The 15339-nt window shown below is 35.2% G+C and overlaps 1 protein-coding gene across 2 annotated transcripts in view; it reads left to right on the top strand.

Annotated features, from left to right (window-relative positions):
• Positions 1–15339, top strand: part of IPO11 (importin 11) — an 85071-nt gene that overhangs the window by 16986 nt on the left and 52746 nt on the right. The window contains exons 6-15 of one of the 2 annotated variants that reach the window (XM_058043397.1): positions 2970–3042; positions 6357–6560; positions 8186–8318; positions 9265–9323; positions 10117–10165; positions 11371–11441; positions 12797–12989; positions 13751–13903; positions 14131–14174; positions 15068–15158. In XM_058043397.1, coding sequence (XP_057899380.1) covers positions 2970–3042; positions 6357–6560; positions 8186–8318; positions 9265–9323; positions 10117–10165; positions 11371–11441; positions 12797–12989; positions 13751–13903; positions 14131–14174; positions 15068–15158 — 1070 coding nt within the window. Of the gene's footprint in view, positions 1–2969; positions 3043–6356; positions 6561–8185; positions 8319–9264; positions 9324–10116; positions 10166–11310; positions 11442–12796; positions 12990–13750; positions 13904–14130; positions 14175–15067; positions 15159–15339 lie in introns of both variants that reach the window. The other variant, XM_058043396.1, reaches the window with a different exon arrangement.

Here is a 15339-nt window from a genome sequence, read left to right as displayed (position 1 = left end):
GAGTGATTTAGAAGACGAGCCTGTGAACTTCCTCCCTCCTTCTTTTTCAGGCAGCTTTTCATATAGCTGTGGCAAAGAGCCTAGAGTTGTCGTAGACTCTTTTCAGGCACAATTTGGCTTCTTCTTCTGAAATTTGTTGTCAGCCTCCTCAAAAGCTGGTCTCACAGGATGATTTTGTATGTGTTTTTATTTTCTTCAGAAATGGTTTGTCTTGATTTCAAGAGCTGAACGTGTTTTTGATTTTACAGACAATTGTATCCCATCTCTTGCGGACTTTGTTCTCTTATTTGAGTACTATGTTAGCAACACGGTGCAATACTTTAACAGTACTTTTCAAATATATGTTTTCACTTGTGTGATTACTTCTCATAAGCCATAAATCCAAATGTGAAATATCAGGCTTTTTTTTAATAAAGCTTCAAAATAATTTTTAAAGTATTTGGATGTATATATCTCCATACCACAAACACAGAGAAAGATCAAAGTAATGTTGAATTTGCAAATTGTGAAAGACTACAGCATAGTAGATAGTACTTAGAAGTTCATGTGTATATGGAGTTGTTTTAATTTTTGGGCACATATAATTCAATGTTGAAGGGAAATAACTGGCTGAAGGAGGCACGTTCTTCCTGACTTCTCGCCTGTCTGTGACTTTTACAGGCGGAATTGTGGAATTGGCTTTCTTGCGAGGCATTAAGGGAGGCTGGGGCAGTGGCGCGGGTCTGTGTCTCCTTCAGGGGCTGAGGGTGTCCCTGTTCTCCGGCAGATGTCACTCTCGTGTTGTTGGAACGCGGAGTTCCTCCGCCCACGGTCCGGCAAACCCTCAGGAACTCTGTCGCGCAGTGCTGCTGGGTGACACTTGCATCGACATTGATTTCTTGGATTTTTTTCGTTACTGTTTTCTAGTTTTGCTTATCACAAGCTGGTGTCTTTAAGGCATTGATCCTCATGAATCTGTTTCTTTTCTTTCCTTTGTTTTGTCTGCAATGGCAAAAGCTTAATTACAGCGTTTTTATTTACAGTAAGTAATGAACTGAATTCTTGATGCTCTTAGACTGTGCATATGATAAGTTTAATATAATTATGAAAAAGAGTTTAAAGCCAGGGGTCTTGTGAGCCCAGAAACAAAATAAATTCAGTAATATAGTAAAACAGGGTATTTTTCTTTTTACAAACCAGGTTTTACATGCTTTCTCTTGTCTCTGAAAGTGAGTTATTATACAATCTACATTTAACTGATTATAGATTTTTAAATTTTATTAATAAGAGTTTTTAAGTTTTAGAAACCACTTAGACGATTGCCTGCATGTGTGGATATTATATACTGCATTTTCATATTATAAAAGAAAAACCCTCAAAAATTTATTGTCATGGAACATCATCTCATGGCTTTAGATTAATAAGTAAAGTAGTTACATGCAGAAAAGCTGTTACTGTTGCAGAGATCTCTGTAAATTTTAACCAAAATACTTTTAGGGATAATTTAATTTTTTCAGAAAAAAACTTAAAGCCTATGTTTTGATTTAAAATGTAAAAAATAAAATTGTGGCTCCTGAATGCTAGCATTACCTTGGAAAATAAGACTTAGTGTACAGTTCTGAGTCACCAGTGAAACAATGGATTGCCCCCCTTTTGTACTATACTTCAAATGATAAGTCTTTGATTGAGAAAATAGTGAATACTTGTGTTTTTGCAGAGGTGAAGACAAAGTGAAAACTAGAATATTTTTGTAAATGTTTGTTCTTATGGCAATTCCTGCCTCTATTTTCTTATTATTTTGAGATTAATATTTAGTATTTGTCTAGATTAGAGTAAAACCTATGCTTTAGGGAGCTTCAGATGTAATTTTAAATCTCAGTATATAAAACTAGTCAGTTAATATCTGTGCCTGAAGTCAGACAAGAGGAAGTTGTTGTGTTGGTGTGCTTAATCTTCTTAATTTCCAGCCTCTAGCCTTCACTGAGATGTGATGTTTGCATGCTTCTAAATCATTGCAATGTTAGGTGAAACTTTAATCTGAACGACCTTGTGTGATAACTTCCAGGCTTTTTATGAAGGAGAAACAGCATTCCAGGTGCTGTCAGTAGATGAAAATTGGTTGGGGTTTTTTGTTTAGTTTGGTTTGGTTTTTCTTTTCCCCCAGTAGTGTAATCTATAAATACCAACAAAACCTTTTTTAGAGCAGTGTGTTGTGTTTCCTGCCTGGAAATTATAGGAAAATTGCATGAATGATATAAAATCCGAAGTAATACAGTAGTGATATCATACTGTAACTTGTAGTCTTAAAGTGATAGGGGTCACTTAAAATTAAGTATTAAGATACCACAATGTTGCACTTGAATGAAAATTAACCTTTATGGCTTAGAATTTTTTCCCTGCTCACTATTTTCCCCTGCACTTTATGGAGAATATATCAACATGCTTTTCACACAAAGCTATAATTTTCAATGGATCTGTACTTTTAAGTGTAAATATATTGCTTTCTTATAGAAAAGGGTTTATAATAGAAAAGACTTAACTGCTTTTCCAAAGAAGCTGTCATCATCAATCATGATATGATGATTGCCTTATTCTGGATATTTTTTGGCCACTGTCCATTAGTATACATGGACAAATTTATGTTCAAATCCTCTATTCTGTCAATAATAACTATATGACAATTGTCTATGAGCAATCCATTTGTATTTTGTACAGTTTTGTGTTTTTTCATTGTGTATATGTGTATTTCACTCTGTCAACTCTTTTGCCATTTATCTTTGAAAAGGTCACACCAAGTCTCAGAATGTGAGACTAAAATGCCTTATAAGTATTTTTTTCACAGTTCCTCTCTTTTTAAGGATATTTGAGATAGTGGAAGAGCAAATGATGTTCTTTTGTTAGTTTTGATAGTTTTTTTGATAGTTACAAATGAATTGATAGTAGTTTTTTAATTGAAAATAAATAATATTTTGATAAATGTATCCTGGCAGTGCTCTTTCGGAAGAAGAAAAATCTACATTGCGTGCTGGACTTATCACCAACTTTAATGAGCCAGTCAATCAGGTTAGTGGTGATTGTTTATTACTCTTCCAAGAAATACTTGTATTGATAGATATCTTATTTTCTTTCTTTACAAAGTATTTAATTATAATAATGAAGTTGCAGTTTACATAGTGCTTTGCAGACAGACCTTGAAGTGAGATTTTTTACCATCGGTCATAACTCATTGAATTATAGAACTACTTTGGCCTGAAACAACATTTTGTCTCTGTGGTTTGTTTCTTTTGGTGTTGCAGTGGCAGTTTGTTGTCCCTTGCTGTTTGTGCAACTATTTGGTGAAATGGTTCAGGGAATGGATGTAGCTGAAAAATAACCTTTCCCTGAGTGATTTTGTTTTTTTCAGCTGTGTCTGCTGTCTTACCTGACTCCCAATGTGGCCATGCAAGGAAATGTGGCAGAGGCAAAGCAGGAGCGAGCTGCTGATGTTGCTGCTGTATAAACCCACCTGAGCAGTATTGCTGCCACATGTCTAGTTACAGCAGTTTAGTGAATTTAAATAAGCTTAATAAAGCTTCAGTGTGATAGTGTCTTTTCTTACATAAAATGACTAACTGTAAGCCATGATTTTGATTAGGATAAGAATTTATTATATTGAGTCCAGAACTAATGTTAGGGGCACAGAATATGCCCATACTAGATGAATCAATCTTACTTTTGATAACTTCTTCATCATGTAAGTATAAGATTCTGCAGGGAAGTATTTGCTAATATTTTGAGCTGGATCTTAAAAAACTTTGTCAAGGAAATACAGAAATGGTGGGCTTAAGGTTAAGATTGAAAAGAAAAGGCATTGGGAATAAACTTCTATTCTGCAGACAGTTCAAATTTAACTTCTTGGGATTTCTTGACAGGATTAATGTAACTTCTAGGATTTAGAGCATTTTATCAAAATTAGGGTAGTTTAGTCTTTGTAAAAGCCCATTGTGAATGACAGTTTTGAGTAGAGCTAAGAATTTTCATTGCAAATGCAATTTTTAAAAAAGCATATAAAGTGTTTTAAAATTTGTTCTGCAGATACAGTTTCAATGTAAACAATATGACAAATATTGCTTGTTTCTGAATGTTAACTAAAAAGAATTATGAAGTATGGCAAGCTGAACCATAGTGTGTGTCATTTATACTTTACTAGGTGGAATATAATTTATCAAATATTTAATTTTGAAGTTTGTATGGTTTTTCGCATATATTAATAGGTAAATTAACTATGAAACTCTAATATTAAGTATATTTTTTGCAAACCAAAACTTTTTATCAATATTTTTTTCCTACATTCATACATTCATTAGTATTTCATCAGTTTGCCTGCTAAGATGATAGCATAGCACTTTTCATAGTTAAGAATGCCACTGCTGATGAACAGTTCTGGAGTTGTCCAACTATAGTTGCAGTTGAGATTGGAATGTTTTTAACTGACATTTTAAAGAGTTGTGGCTTCATGTTTTGGTTTATACGTCCTTATGACATTTTTTGGGATGTCATTTTTTAAGATGTGGAGATTTTTATTTGTTTTTATCACAGCAGTCTAAATAATTGCCCAAACAATTACATGTGATATGGAAATATGCTTCCAAATCCCTTTCTTTACCTTTGTTCCCCACTCTGTCTTGTAGGTATCCTGAGGTGTCCTTTCCAAGGAATCTTTAGTTGCCAGCCTGCTTGATATATCTGAGTGTTGATATCCTGTGTTCCTGATAACTGCACTTTTCCAGTCACAGGCAGTTCGTAACACAGTTGCTATCTGCCTATGCTTTTTGCATCACTGAAAGCAGAAAAAATTATGACTCTTGTATAGAGAAAAAAAACAACACAAAAAAGTGAGAAGTAGGCATAGTATGGAAATGTTATGATACAACTTGACTTCCAGGGGAGGTGTAGGAGAAAAAGAGAACATACCATCTGCTGAAAGCATAATTGCCATGCCCTCTGAAGATATTTAGCATATGGAGGGAACAGTGAAACACAGTACTTTTTCAAATGTATTACAGCAAGTTCTTTTTCTTCTTTCTCCCCATTTAAAAAGCTTGTGCTCAAGATAAAAGTACTTTTGCCTTTCCTGGGAGGGTTGCTTCTTGTGTCACATAGGGAGAAAAATTTGTTTGCTCCCCCTGTTATGTCAATTGACGTAATTTGATATAGTAATAAGTAGGACTCCCAGCTCTTCATTGTGAACCTTGACATCATTTTCCTGAAGCAATTCTTCTCACTAAGTAGCATGGTAGGAATAAGTGTTTTGGAAGACTTGGTGGGGTTGTCAGACTCCAGATGAAACAGCTCAGGCGCCAGTAAAGAGGGGCATTGCTCTATCCGTCTTAGGCCTGAAATTCCTTGGATTTGGATTCCTTCTGGTAGCCTAAGAAAGTGACTTTTTCCCCAGGCTGGAAGTGTGGTTGTTCTAGTGTGCTGAGGGGAGAGAGTGTCTACTTCACCAGTCCAGTCAAGGACCTTTTCAATTAGAATGGGAAGAACAGGGAAAAGAAGAATGTGAAATTTTTGGATGTTTGAAGTAGGGTTTTGGGCGACCGTGCAAAATATGCTAAGGAATGTTTAGGGGAAGGGAGTTGCACAGCAGCCAAGTGTGGAATAGACAGAAAGAGGGCATAAGAGGGACTAGTCATGTGTAAACATGGGTGGTCTGTACCTGTGTCTGAACAAACCCTGTGCCTGATGATCACTGCCTGTCCTGTGTTCTGATTGCATCACTTACCTGTCTTACTGTGTAATCTCACTCTGTTAATCATGCATGTGTGCTCCAAGGACCAGGTTCCAGCTGCTGGCAAGACTGGTGCCAGTGGAACTTGGGCCTAGCAACCAAAGTCAGGTGGTGTGAGTAGTGCAGGTGCTTCTGGCCTGAGGTTCTGAAGATCTGGAGCAAGAGGGAGTCTCAGGGCTTAGTGTACACATCTGTGTTCCTGGGCCTAGGGATGGCTCTATGTAAAAGTCAGGTAGAGGCAAACTGTGAGTAATGCGTATTCAGCAGTGTGTGCTCATAGAAAGTGATAGAAAAGATTGCTAAGTAAGAAGTGGTTCCCAGATATTTGTTTCTTTATGTGATTTCTAGAATAAATACAGTTACTGGTCTTCATGTAAAATTTAAACAAGGTATTAAGTTTAGTATTTTATGTAATGCTTGCTACAAACATAAACTTTTTTCCCACATTTATTTGCATTCAGCAAACTTAAAAACAGCTTGAGAAAAAGCACAAAAAATGTATCATTCTAGGTTTTTTTTTGTTCAGGCTTTATTTGACTGTGGATCTTGTCATTATTCATTTCCTAAATGCCCTTTGACTTAGTGGTGTCTGTGGTATTTTTTGCAGATAGCAACTCAGATCTCTGTATTGATTGCTAAAGTTGCCAGAGTGGACTGCCCAAGACAATGGCCAGAACTTATACCCGCTCTTGTAGAAGCTGTGAAGGTGCAGGATGATCTTCAGCAACACAGGGCGCTACTTACATTTTACCATGTTACGAAGACCCTGGCATCCAAACGGCTTGCTACAGATAGGAAGCTTTTCTATGATGTAAGTAATGTGATGCAGTATTGTACAGCATGCAAACTGGGTATTGCACATGCTTGCTTCTTCCTGAGTTTAGCTGGCAGGGCATTAATGGCATGTCTGTGGACTTAAATATCTGCTCTTATGTTGTGGGTATCTATGTACTATGGAATAACTGGAGGCCATTTTCTGGGTGAGACATTTGCGATCTTTATTAATTTTGCATACAGCTCGAGCATTATCTTAATTTATGTAAAGATACTGAAATTCATCTACAGAACATCTATAGACCTTTTCTAGGAATTTATGGAGTTTTTTTGGAAGTGTGTTCTGAATTTTTAAGTCAGTATAGTCTTTAAGAAATACTGGGATTTAGACTTCTATACTACCATATTTTGGTTTTTACCACCAGCAGGAATGTGTTTGAGATTTTTCCAGGCCATCTCTTCAGGTTAATTAAAAGGCAAGATGTGAATCCAATGCCAAATATCGAGTCATTCAGCTTATATTCTCCACTGTAAAAATGCACTGATTAGAACGCGGATGTAATTTTGGCTGTAGGCCACGTAGCTCCAAACCCATTTGGAGCTGGGCAACAGTGTAGTACCAGCTAACTGAATTTAATGACTGAAACATTTTTTCCAAACATGTTCCTCTGGAATTTTTGAAATTTCAGTTTATTCCTTCATTATAAAGGAAGAAGTGAGTACTGAAAATGAAGACTGTTTATGGATGTTTACTTACTTATCTATGTAGAAATTTCTGTCTGTGTAATCAATAAGATGAAATTTTAAACATCAGGAGTCTGAGGCATTCAAGACTGACTTGTAAATAGGACCTTTACTAACCTTTACTCATTCAAAGCAACTAAATACACCGGTCATGTGCTTATGACTCCATTGATGTAAGGTGTAACAGACTTAAATTCAGATTTATGTAATTATGAAGCCATCCATTGCTACCATAACTGAGTGAGAAAATCTTCATCTTCTGTTTGTAATTTAGAAATCTTTATCAGTTAAGCACTGTGTGTGAACTGTAATGTGAATTAAGTTAGAGATTTGTTCAGTTCTACCTGATTAGAAACTGTTTGTCATTCTGTTTTTTAAAAAAATTACTATTTGCAGCTACTGACAAAGTAAAGTTAGTTTTGGAGTAGGCATTGTTCAATACTATATTGCACCTGTAACTGCTAAGTGTGTCCCAGAGTAAGATGATTCAGACATTAATTTAACCTTAAGATGGACAGCTTGTCCTTGTCTTTGTGGGAGAAGAGGTGATGAGGAAAGCTGATAATTTTTTGAAGCGTCATAGCATATTATGTACCAGCAGCTGTATTTACTGAAAATCAGGTAAGAAAGGAGCCCTAAATAGTTTTCTTTAAGGTGAGAGTCATAGACCCAAGTAGTCAGGGACACCAATGAGTCTATCATAATATCTTCAAATCAAGACAAGGTATTTTTCTGGAAAATGTCTTAAGATTAGTATGACTCATTACAAAGAAGCAAATTAAACATTGTGGTCCACGATACATACAAGAAGCTGTATTAAATATTTTAATAGTCAAAACAAGCCTTTAAAATTTGGGGATTTATTATGGTATAGCAAAATTCAGGAAACAAAATACATTCTACATCTTCCTTTTGCAGCTTACATCAAGTATTTATAGCTTTGCATGTTCCTTGTGGAATCACCATACAGATACATTCCTACAACAGATTTGTAGAGGGGATGAAGCTGCAGCTGCAAATTCCCTAGAAAGGACCTTGTTGTCATTGAAAGGTAATAATATAGAATGATGTTAAGTGTAAGGAATCAAATAACTTTCTTCACCGGGAATGCATAGAAGTTCTTTGGTAAATAGTTCCCATTCTCTAACAAAGCCATTCCCATTGGAAATAACTGTAGTTTTGTTTTGTTTTACCTGTACTGTTAGCAAGGCAGGAGGACTATTGCTCATGCAGAAGGGAGAGAGAGTGCTTTTGTTTCTCAGTATGCCAGAAACTGTGCACTCCACTGTGCATGTTTTAAGAAGTCAATGTCTAGGAGGTTGGAAGGTGGGTGGCATAACAGGATGTTTCCTTATGTGTGTTGTAATTTAGGCTTGCATGTCTTCAGCACTTTTATGAGGAAGCTGAGCTACAAGTTTCATTCCATTAAGTTCACCCTGTGTCCACTGAAAAGCTAGCCTTAGCAGTTAGTTTGTTTTAGGTTGATGCTCAAGGGCTTATGAGTGGAGTAAATGCATATCCTGACTACTTTGCTGCTTTTAACAATTGGGATTTTATTCTCTGCAATTCTTGCAATGTAAATAATACATGTCCTGAGTTGTTTCCGAAGATGCAGCATGCAGCTTTTGCTGGGTTACAGGCATTGATGAACTGGAGAGAATTTACCAGTGTCTCATGTGCCTTACCTGACTGTACTTGGCCCTTTTCCTGCTACTGCAGGATCTTTCAGGAGTTTAATACTTAAGAGTTTTGGCAGAATTCTTCCTGATGGAGTAATTGTTAAAAGTTCTCTTCGTTATTTCACACAAGATATATTTTAAAGTAATTTCAACAAGGTGAATGTTAGATATGGGTGAGGCATCCACAACCGAAAATTATGTGTATTTTTTAAAGCATTGAGTTGAAAGAAAGGCACGGCAAGTGGAATTTTTATTGTGTTCTGAAATCTGTTGAAGCAAGAACTAATAAATAGCTACACAAGTAATTTTTTTTCCTAGTGCTTCGGAAACTAACAGTCCATGGCTTTGTAGAACCTCATTGCAATGCAGAGGTGATGGTAAGTGTGTTTCTAGTTCTAGATTAGAAAACTTTTGTGGTGATTTCAGGTGTTATTGGAGCTATGTCTGGAAATCATTGAAAGGCACGCATTTGTATTATGCAAAGGAAGATCAAGCAACATCCTCTCGAAGTTGTCCTCCTGTCAGCCAAGGGCTCTCAAATCCTAGATGGATTCTAATGGCATCATGTTTAAAAAAAGAAAGGACATCCGTTCCAAGTTACACACCACATGGTGGTCATTCCTGTTGCTTACTGAAAGGTGTCTTACATGTGCTCCCCCCCACCCCAGTTAAAACCATTTGGTTAAGTGATGAATTTGATGCCGTGCTTGTCCTGTCACATTTGAGAGAGATAAAAGCCTGTAGTCTGCAGCCCCTGGAGAGGGTAGGGTCAGACAAAGAGACCCAAGCACCTTCCTTAACCTCCAGTGCTGCCTGTGGAGGAGTTGAGTACCTACAACCTACGGCCTGCACTAGGAAGTTGAGAACAAGGTACAACTTGATAAACATATTTAAAGGACATGTCTCCAGTTACTATCTTTCCTTCTACTAGAGTTGCAATGCCTTTAAGTTGCACTGATAAGGTCAGTTTGGATCATCGGTGCAGTCTGCTTGCTAGCTAATTGTTAATTTCTTGAAGAAATTGTTTAAAGTAATCAAAGAGTTCAGTTCAACTTATGTGGTCATGTCTGAGCTGGTAACACAAATGAACTAACTTTAGTCTGACATAATTTTGTTCTCATAATACAGTACAGAATAAGCTTCACCTTTAAAGACACGTTTGTTTTTCAGGGTTTTCTGCATGACGTATTTGAACGGCTGAAACAGTTTCTGGAGTGTAGTAAGTATCTGAGCATTTTTCTTTGTATTTATTGTTAAATGTTAGAAGCTGGATGAAAATATACAGGCTAGTGCATGATCAGTAATCATTTGGGTGCAAGGTATTTTTGTAGAAGTTGACACTATTTTTTTAAATGCTGCTGAAACTGTTAAGGAGGAATTCAGTAAAAGTGTATTTTTGTATCAATGGGCTAAAATCACATCAAAATTCTATTTGGTGTAATATTTCAACAACACTATTTACAAGAATAGATGTCTAAACTGAATAGGAAATTTTTTTTTTAAATAAGTTATATGCAGTTTTGATATTTTTGTGAAGTTCCTGGATTCCGGAGCCTGTACTCCAGTAAGAAGTCTGACTGGGGCTTTGAGCCTCATTTTTAGAAGAGATGGAAACTGCCTCCAATTGTCACTTTGGCTATACTACAGTCAGGCTCCTTCTGGCTCTTATTTCATTTTTGACAAGGTGCAGAGCTGAATAGAAGGGATTGAAGGCCATCCCATACTGAGGTTTGGTGTAGTCCCCTAGAATATGAGGACTTTAGGGTTTCTGTGTCCTAAGACAAGAACTGAGCTGAACCTTCCCATTTCTGCATTTCTAATCAGTAGATTGTTTTGTTGCAAAAGCAGGTACAACTAGCTTATAGGATTAGTGTTTGCTTTTGTTATATTGTGTTTCTGCCTGTATGCTTTCAATATGGCCCTTTCTTTTTTTTCTTTCATTTAATAAAAATTGTCTGGTTTGTTTTCCTAATTCAGAATGTTTTCTAATGCCCATAATAAATTATTCTTTAAGGTGGTGTTTCCAGAAAAGCACATAACAGTATGTGGTTTTATTAAAAGGACATCTTTATATTTTCAATGCATAATTATTTTTTCTCTGTATTAGCATTTGCTTGCATTATTTTAACTGCCTTTTATCATTGAATTTTCTGTATCTGTAATGATATCACAGTTTTTATAGCCTGATCAACTGCAGTGAATTTCAGTACACTTGAGAGAAACAGTTTAATATTTCTATTCCTAGTCATTACCTTGAATTTGATTTAGAATTTATTTTGCCCTAAAATTTTTTTCAAGCTTAACTTAATCTCTTAACTACAGTAAAAATAAGTTCTTCTCCAATGTTAATTATTTAAAACCTAGCTATCCAGAAGGAAAATGAAAGTCTAAAAAATGATAGTGGTGAAATGTCTGATTTACCAGGTAGAATGGTAAGAGCAGAAAGCATATGCAGAGATCGTCTAGAAAAGACCATAATTCTGTTCACTAAAGTGGTAAGTAAAATCTCCTTTTGGTTGTTGTATAGCTTATATTTCTGGAGGAGCAGTCCCCATTCAGACACTTAGGTGCCTTAAAGTGAATCTGTTTCAGACCTTTCAAAGAAGTGGAAGGTGCTATAACTTAAGACTTCTTTGTTAGGACTTGTATTTTTGAAGAAAGGGGTGTCTGTTTACTCATGCTGTTGTAAGTTGCAGCAGTGAAGAGTACATTTTCTTAGCTGAAACAAAATTAAGTGCATTTCATTAATAAATTATTTATCTAGGATTTGTTTAAAGAAGAGTTGGGGAAGCATTGGTTAAACAATGGTACTGGTATTAAGGAATAGAGAAGAGATAGTCTTTGCATCATACCTTTTATAGGTAGTTAGATCACTGTTTCTATGGCTTTGTTATTTCTGTGGAATTACTGACCACACTAATTAATCAAAAGAAAATGACCAACATACTCTTCCCCTCTGAGGTTTGTATTGTCTAATACACTTGGACTTGTCAGCTGATTCTGTGCAAGTGTTAAATGCATATTGTATTGAAGATAATGTAAACATAGACACTTGGTCTTTTTTTTTTTGGGGTTCTGTTATTTTTTTTAAAGTTACAAAACCTACAGAGTTCCCACTGTTTTCAGATTCTATCTAGAGGCCATGGATGTATTTTAAATATTCAGCCTAGTTATCAGAAGTAAAAAGCACCTATCAGCTTCACTAAAATTGAGCTGAAAATGCTCTGACACATTATTTTTGGTCTTTGTCATACTACTTAGATTGCAAATGTGAATCTTTTTTCACAGACCTGAAGAGAAAGTAAATTTGATTAATCTACCAATATACCACCTATGGAAATTCACATGCAAGAATGTAGGTTTAGGCATTTTTGCAGTACTAAAGGAGATTAAAGGAATGCACCAGTGTATTTTAGATCACTAATTGGAAAAGCTAAGTTGAGGAACAAGTGCTTGTAGTGCATTGGTTATGTTGGGGGAGGAGTTATATAGCCCTCATACTGCTTTTGCTTACACTGATTCCTATAGGGATTAATTATCTGCTGAAATACTCACTGTTTTAAGTATGGCTGATATATTTTATTTACTACTAGTAAGCTGGTCCATTTGAAAATTGGTATTCTTCCCCATACTTAAAAAAAGTAATTTTGAACCAAAATCAAGAATTTTGCCATTAAATAATGCTTCATTAACAGTTGATACTGATCTCTTCCTAATTTCCTGTCCATGTTCAGTTTTCTATAGTTTTATATGAATTGGCACCTGTTTTTGATAACTAGTTTACTAAAGCATTTAGTAAGACTTCACCAAAAGTGTTTTGATTTTTCTGTTTCTACTTCCTTTTTTTAAGCTTTTGGACTTCCTGGATCAACATCCTTGCTCATTCACTGCTTTGATTCAGAGATCACTGGAGTTCTCTGTAAGCTACGTTTTCACAGGAGCTGGTGAAGGAGTTGTATTTGAGCAGTTTATTATACAATGCATGAATCTCATTAAGATGATTGTAAAAAATTATGCATACAAACCATCCAAAAATATTGAAGGTACTGTCATTACTAAAATAATTTTTTATGTCTTGAGAAATATTTTGCTAGCTATTCTCAACAGTTAAACTCCTTTATTAATGTTTTAATAATTATTGAAATATGTATGGTTCCACCTCTATATTGAGAATTGTTATTTTAAGTTTTAAAGTATTAATGTATACAGATAATGACATTCCAAAGGACTTTTAAATGCAGAAGGAGCACAAATATATTTTCTTTTTTGATTGTTCTAGTTTCCATTGAACGAATTTTAAAAAGTACTGAGGTACAGAGTTTGGTTTATTATCATCAGCTAGTTTGTTGCATCTTTCCCATGAGATATGTTTGATAAAATGGTGTATTTTCTGTAATTACTAATACCAGTACAATGAAATACAGTTGATTTGAGATGCAGTTGTATATAAAGGAATTCATATGTTTTGCTTTGTAGGACTGTTTCATTTTGAAACTTCATACATTTCTGTATGGGTGAATTAAAAAAATCCCTCAACTTTTCACATTAGTGGCAATGACTAGATAACAATTAGCATTCTCTATGAATTTGAAAAAAGTTTTAAATACATACTGGTATGTGTCAGAATCAATTACTTGCTTAAAAACCTGTCTTACGAGCTGAAAGTTAGTTAAAGTCTGCCATGTAAGTAAGTTTTTCTGTTTCTCTCAGAATATAAGAATTTTGTATTGATTGATTTTTATAATTTTACTATACTAGTCTTTGATCATTAAGCCACTTGATTATCCGTCATGTTTTATTTCAGACAGCAGCCCTGAAACTCTTGAAGCACATAACATAAAGGCTGCTTTTTTCACATTCCCAACGCTAATGGAAATCTGTAAGAGATTAGTTACTCATTATTTCCTGCTGACAAAGGAAGAATTGGCTATGTGGGAAGAGGATCCAGAAAGCTTCAGTAAGAAACATGCTATATACTTGGTAGTAGTGTAATTAGATATTTGCCTAAGTGCTTCATTATTGGCCATTTTATTTCCTGCAGTTTTCTTGGACAAATATTCTTTCTGGATATTATTTCTGTAATAAAAGATTCTTGATAGTCTATGATACCCTTAACCTACCACTAGACTTTCTTTGAACCATAGCTGAAATAATGCTTTTTTTCTTGTCTTTGTGGAATAATAGCTGTAGAAGAGACTGGAGGAGATTCTTGGAAGTACAGTCTCAGAGTAAGTGTTCAATTTGAAATAAATCCATTAAACATTCCTGAATGCAATTCTCGATAGTTTTATTACCAAGATGGATAATATTTGGAAAAAATCCTTTTGCTTCTTCAGGTTTAGTAAAATTTCACTTTATTCTTTTTTCAGTATTCAAACTTGATGAAATACATGGGAATCTATGGACTTCATATTTTAGAAGGGAGGGAAAAGGAGTTTGCTTCCATTTGAATTATGTAGCATCTGGTTAAAGCCAGCAGACGTTGTCTCTTTTTTAAACTGATAATTAATGTAATCACTTATGACTTTGTTAGTAGACATGATGAGTGAAGGAAGTTTCAGGTGCATCTTTATTAGTTAATTATATTAATTAATTATTTTATTAGTTAATTTAGTGTTCAGATCAGAAATATGCTGTCGTAGTGTATCTCCCAGTTCTAATTGCTGTGATTTGCTTTGCAGGAGATCTCAAAACTTCTTTGCTGGATCACTTTTATTTTAAAACTAAAAAACCTAGCATAGTGCACATAATATGTTCTGGTTGTAGAATGGTGTTCAGACCAAGTCCCTGGCCTAGAGCTGCTAAGCCAATACACCAAGAACGTGGGACATACCTGCAGTGTGGCCACTGGCGGCACAGCACCAGCTGTTTCACTCCGCAGAGTGACCGTTCTTCTGCCACAGAACTGGTTGATACAGATACAGCCATCAAACTCATGCTAGAGTTAAGCACAAAGTATAGTAGAAAAAAAGTGGTATTTCTTACAATCTTAATTTTGCTACTGTTGTGTTCTAAATTGTGACTTTCAGTGTGAGGTATTCAGCACTTAAAATTTTAGCATAAAATGTATTTTACTTGCCTTTATTTTGATAGATTCTAACCAGATCTTTTAATTTTTCAGCCATGCATGGAAGTCCTTTTTATTGATATTTTTCATGAATATAATCAGACTCTTACCCCAGTTCTTTTGGAAATGGTTCACAGTCTACAAGGTAAGTTATGGAAAAAAATAAGAGAAGTATAAAATGTATAATTGTTTACATTCATAACATACTCTTGTCAACTATTAAACTATTTGACCTTGTAACATCTAATTTTTTATAGTGCGTTCTGTCTGTATTTTTGAAAGTACATGTTAATATTCCAAAATTATTTCTAAACCTACCATAACAG

Source organism: Melospiza georgiana, chromosome Z (genome assembly GCF_028018845.1).
Source record: "Melospiza georgiana isolate bMelGeo1 chromosome Z, bMelGeo1.pri, whole genome shotgun sequence".
Classification (NCBI taxonomy): Eukaryota; Metazoa; Chordata; class Aves; order Passeriformes; family Passerellidae; genus Melospiza; species Melospiza georgiana.
Note: the sequence above shows the minus strand (reverse complement) of the source record. Positions and strands in the feature narration are given on the sequence as shown.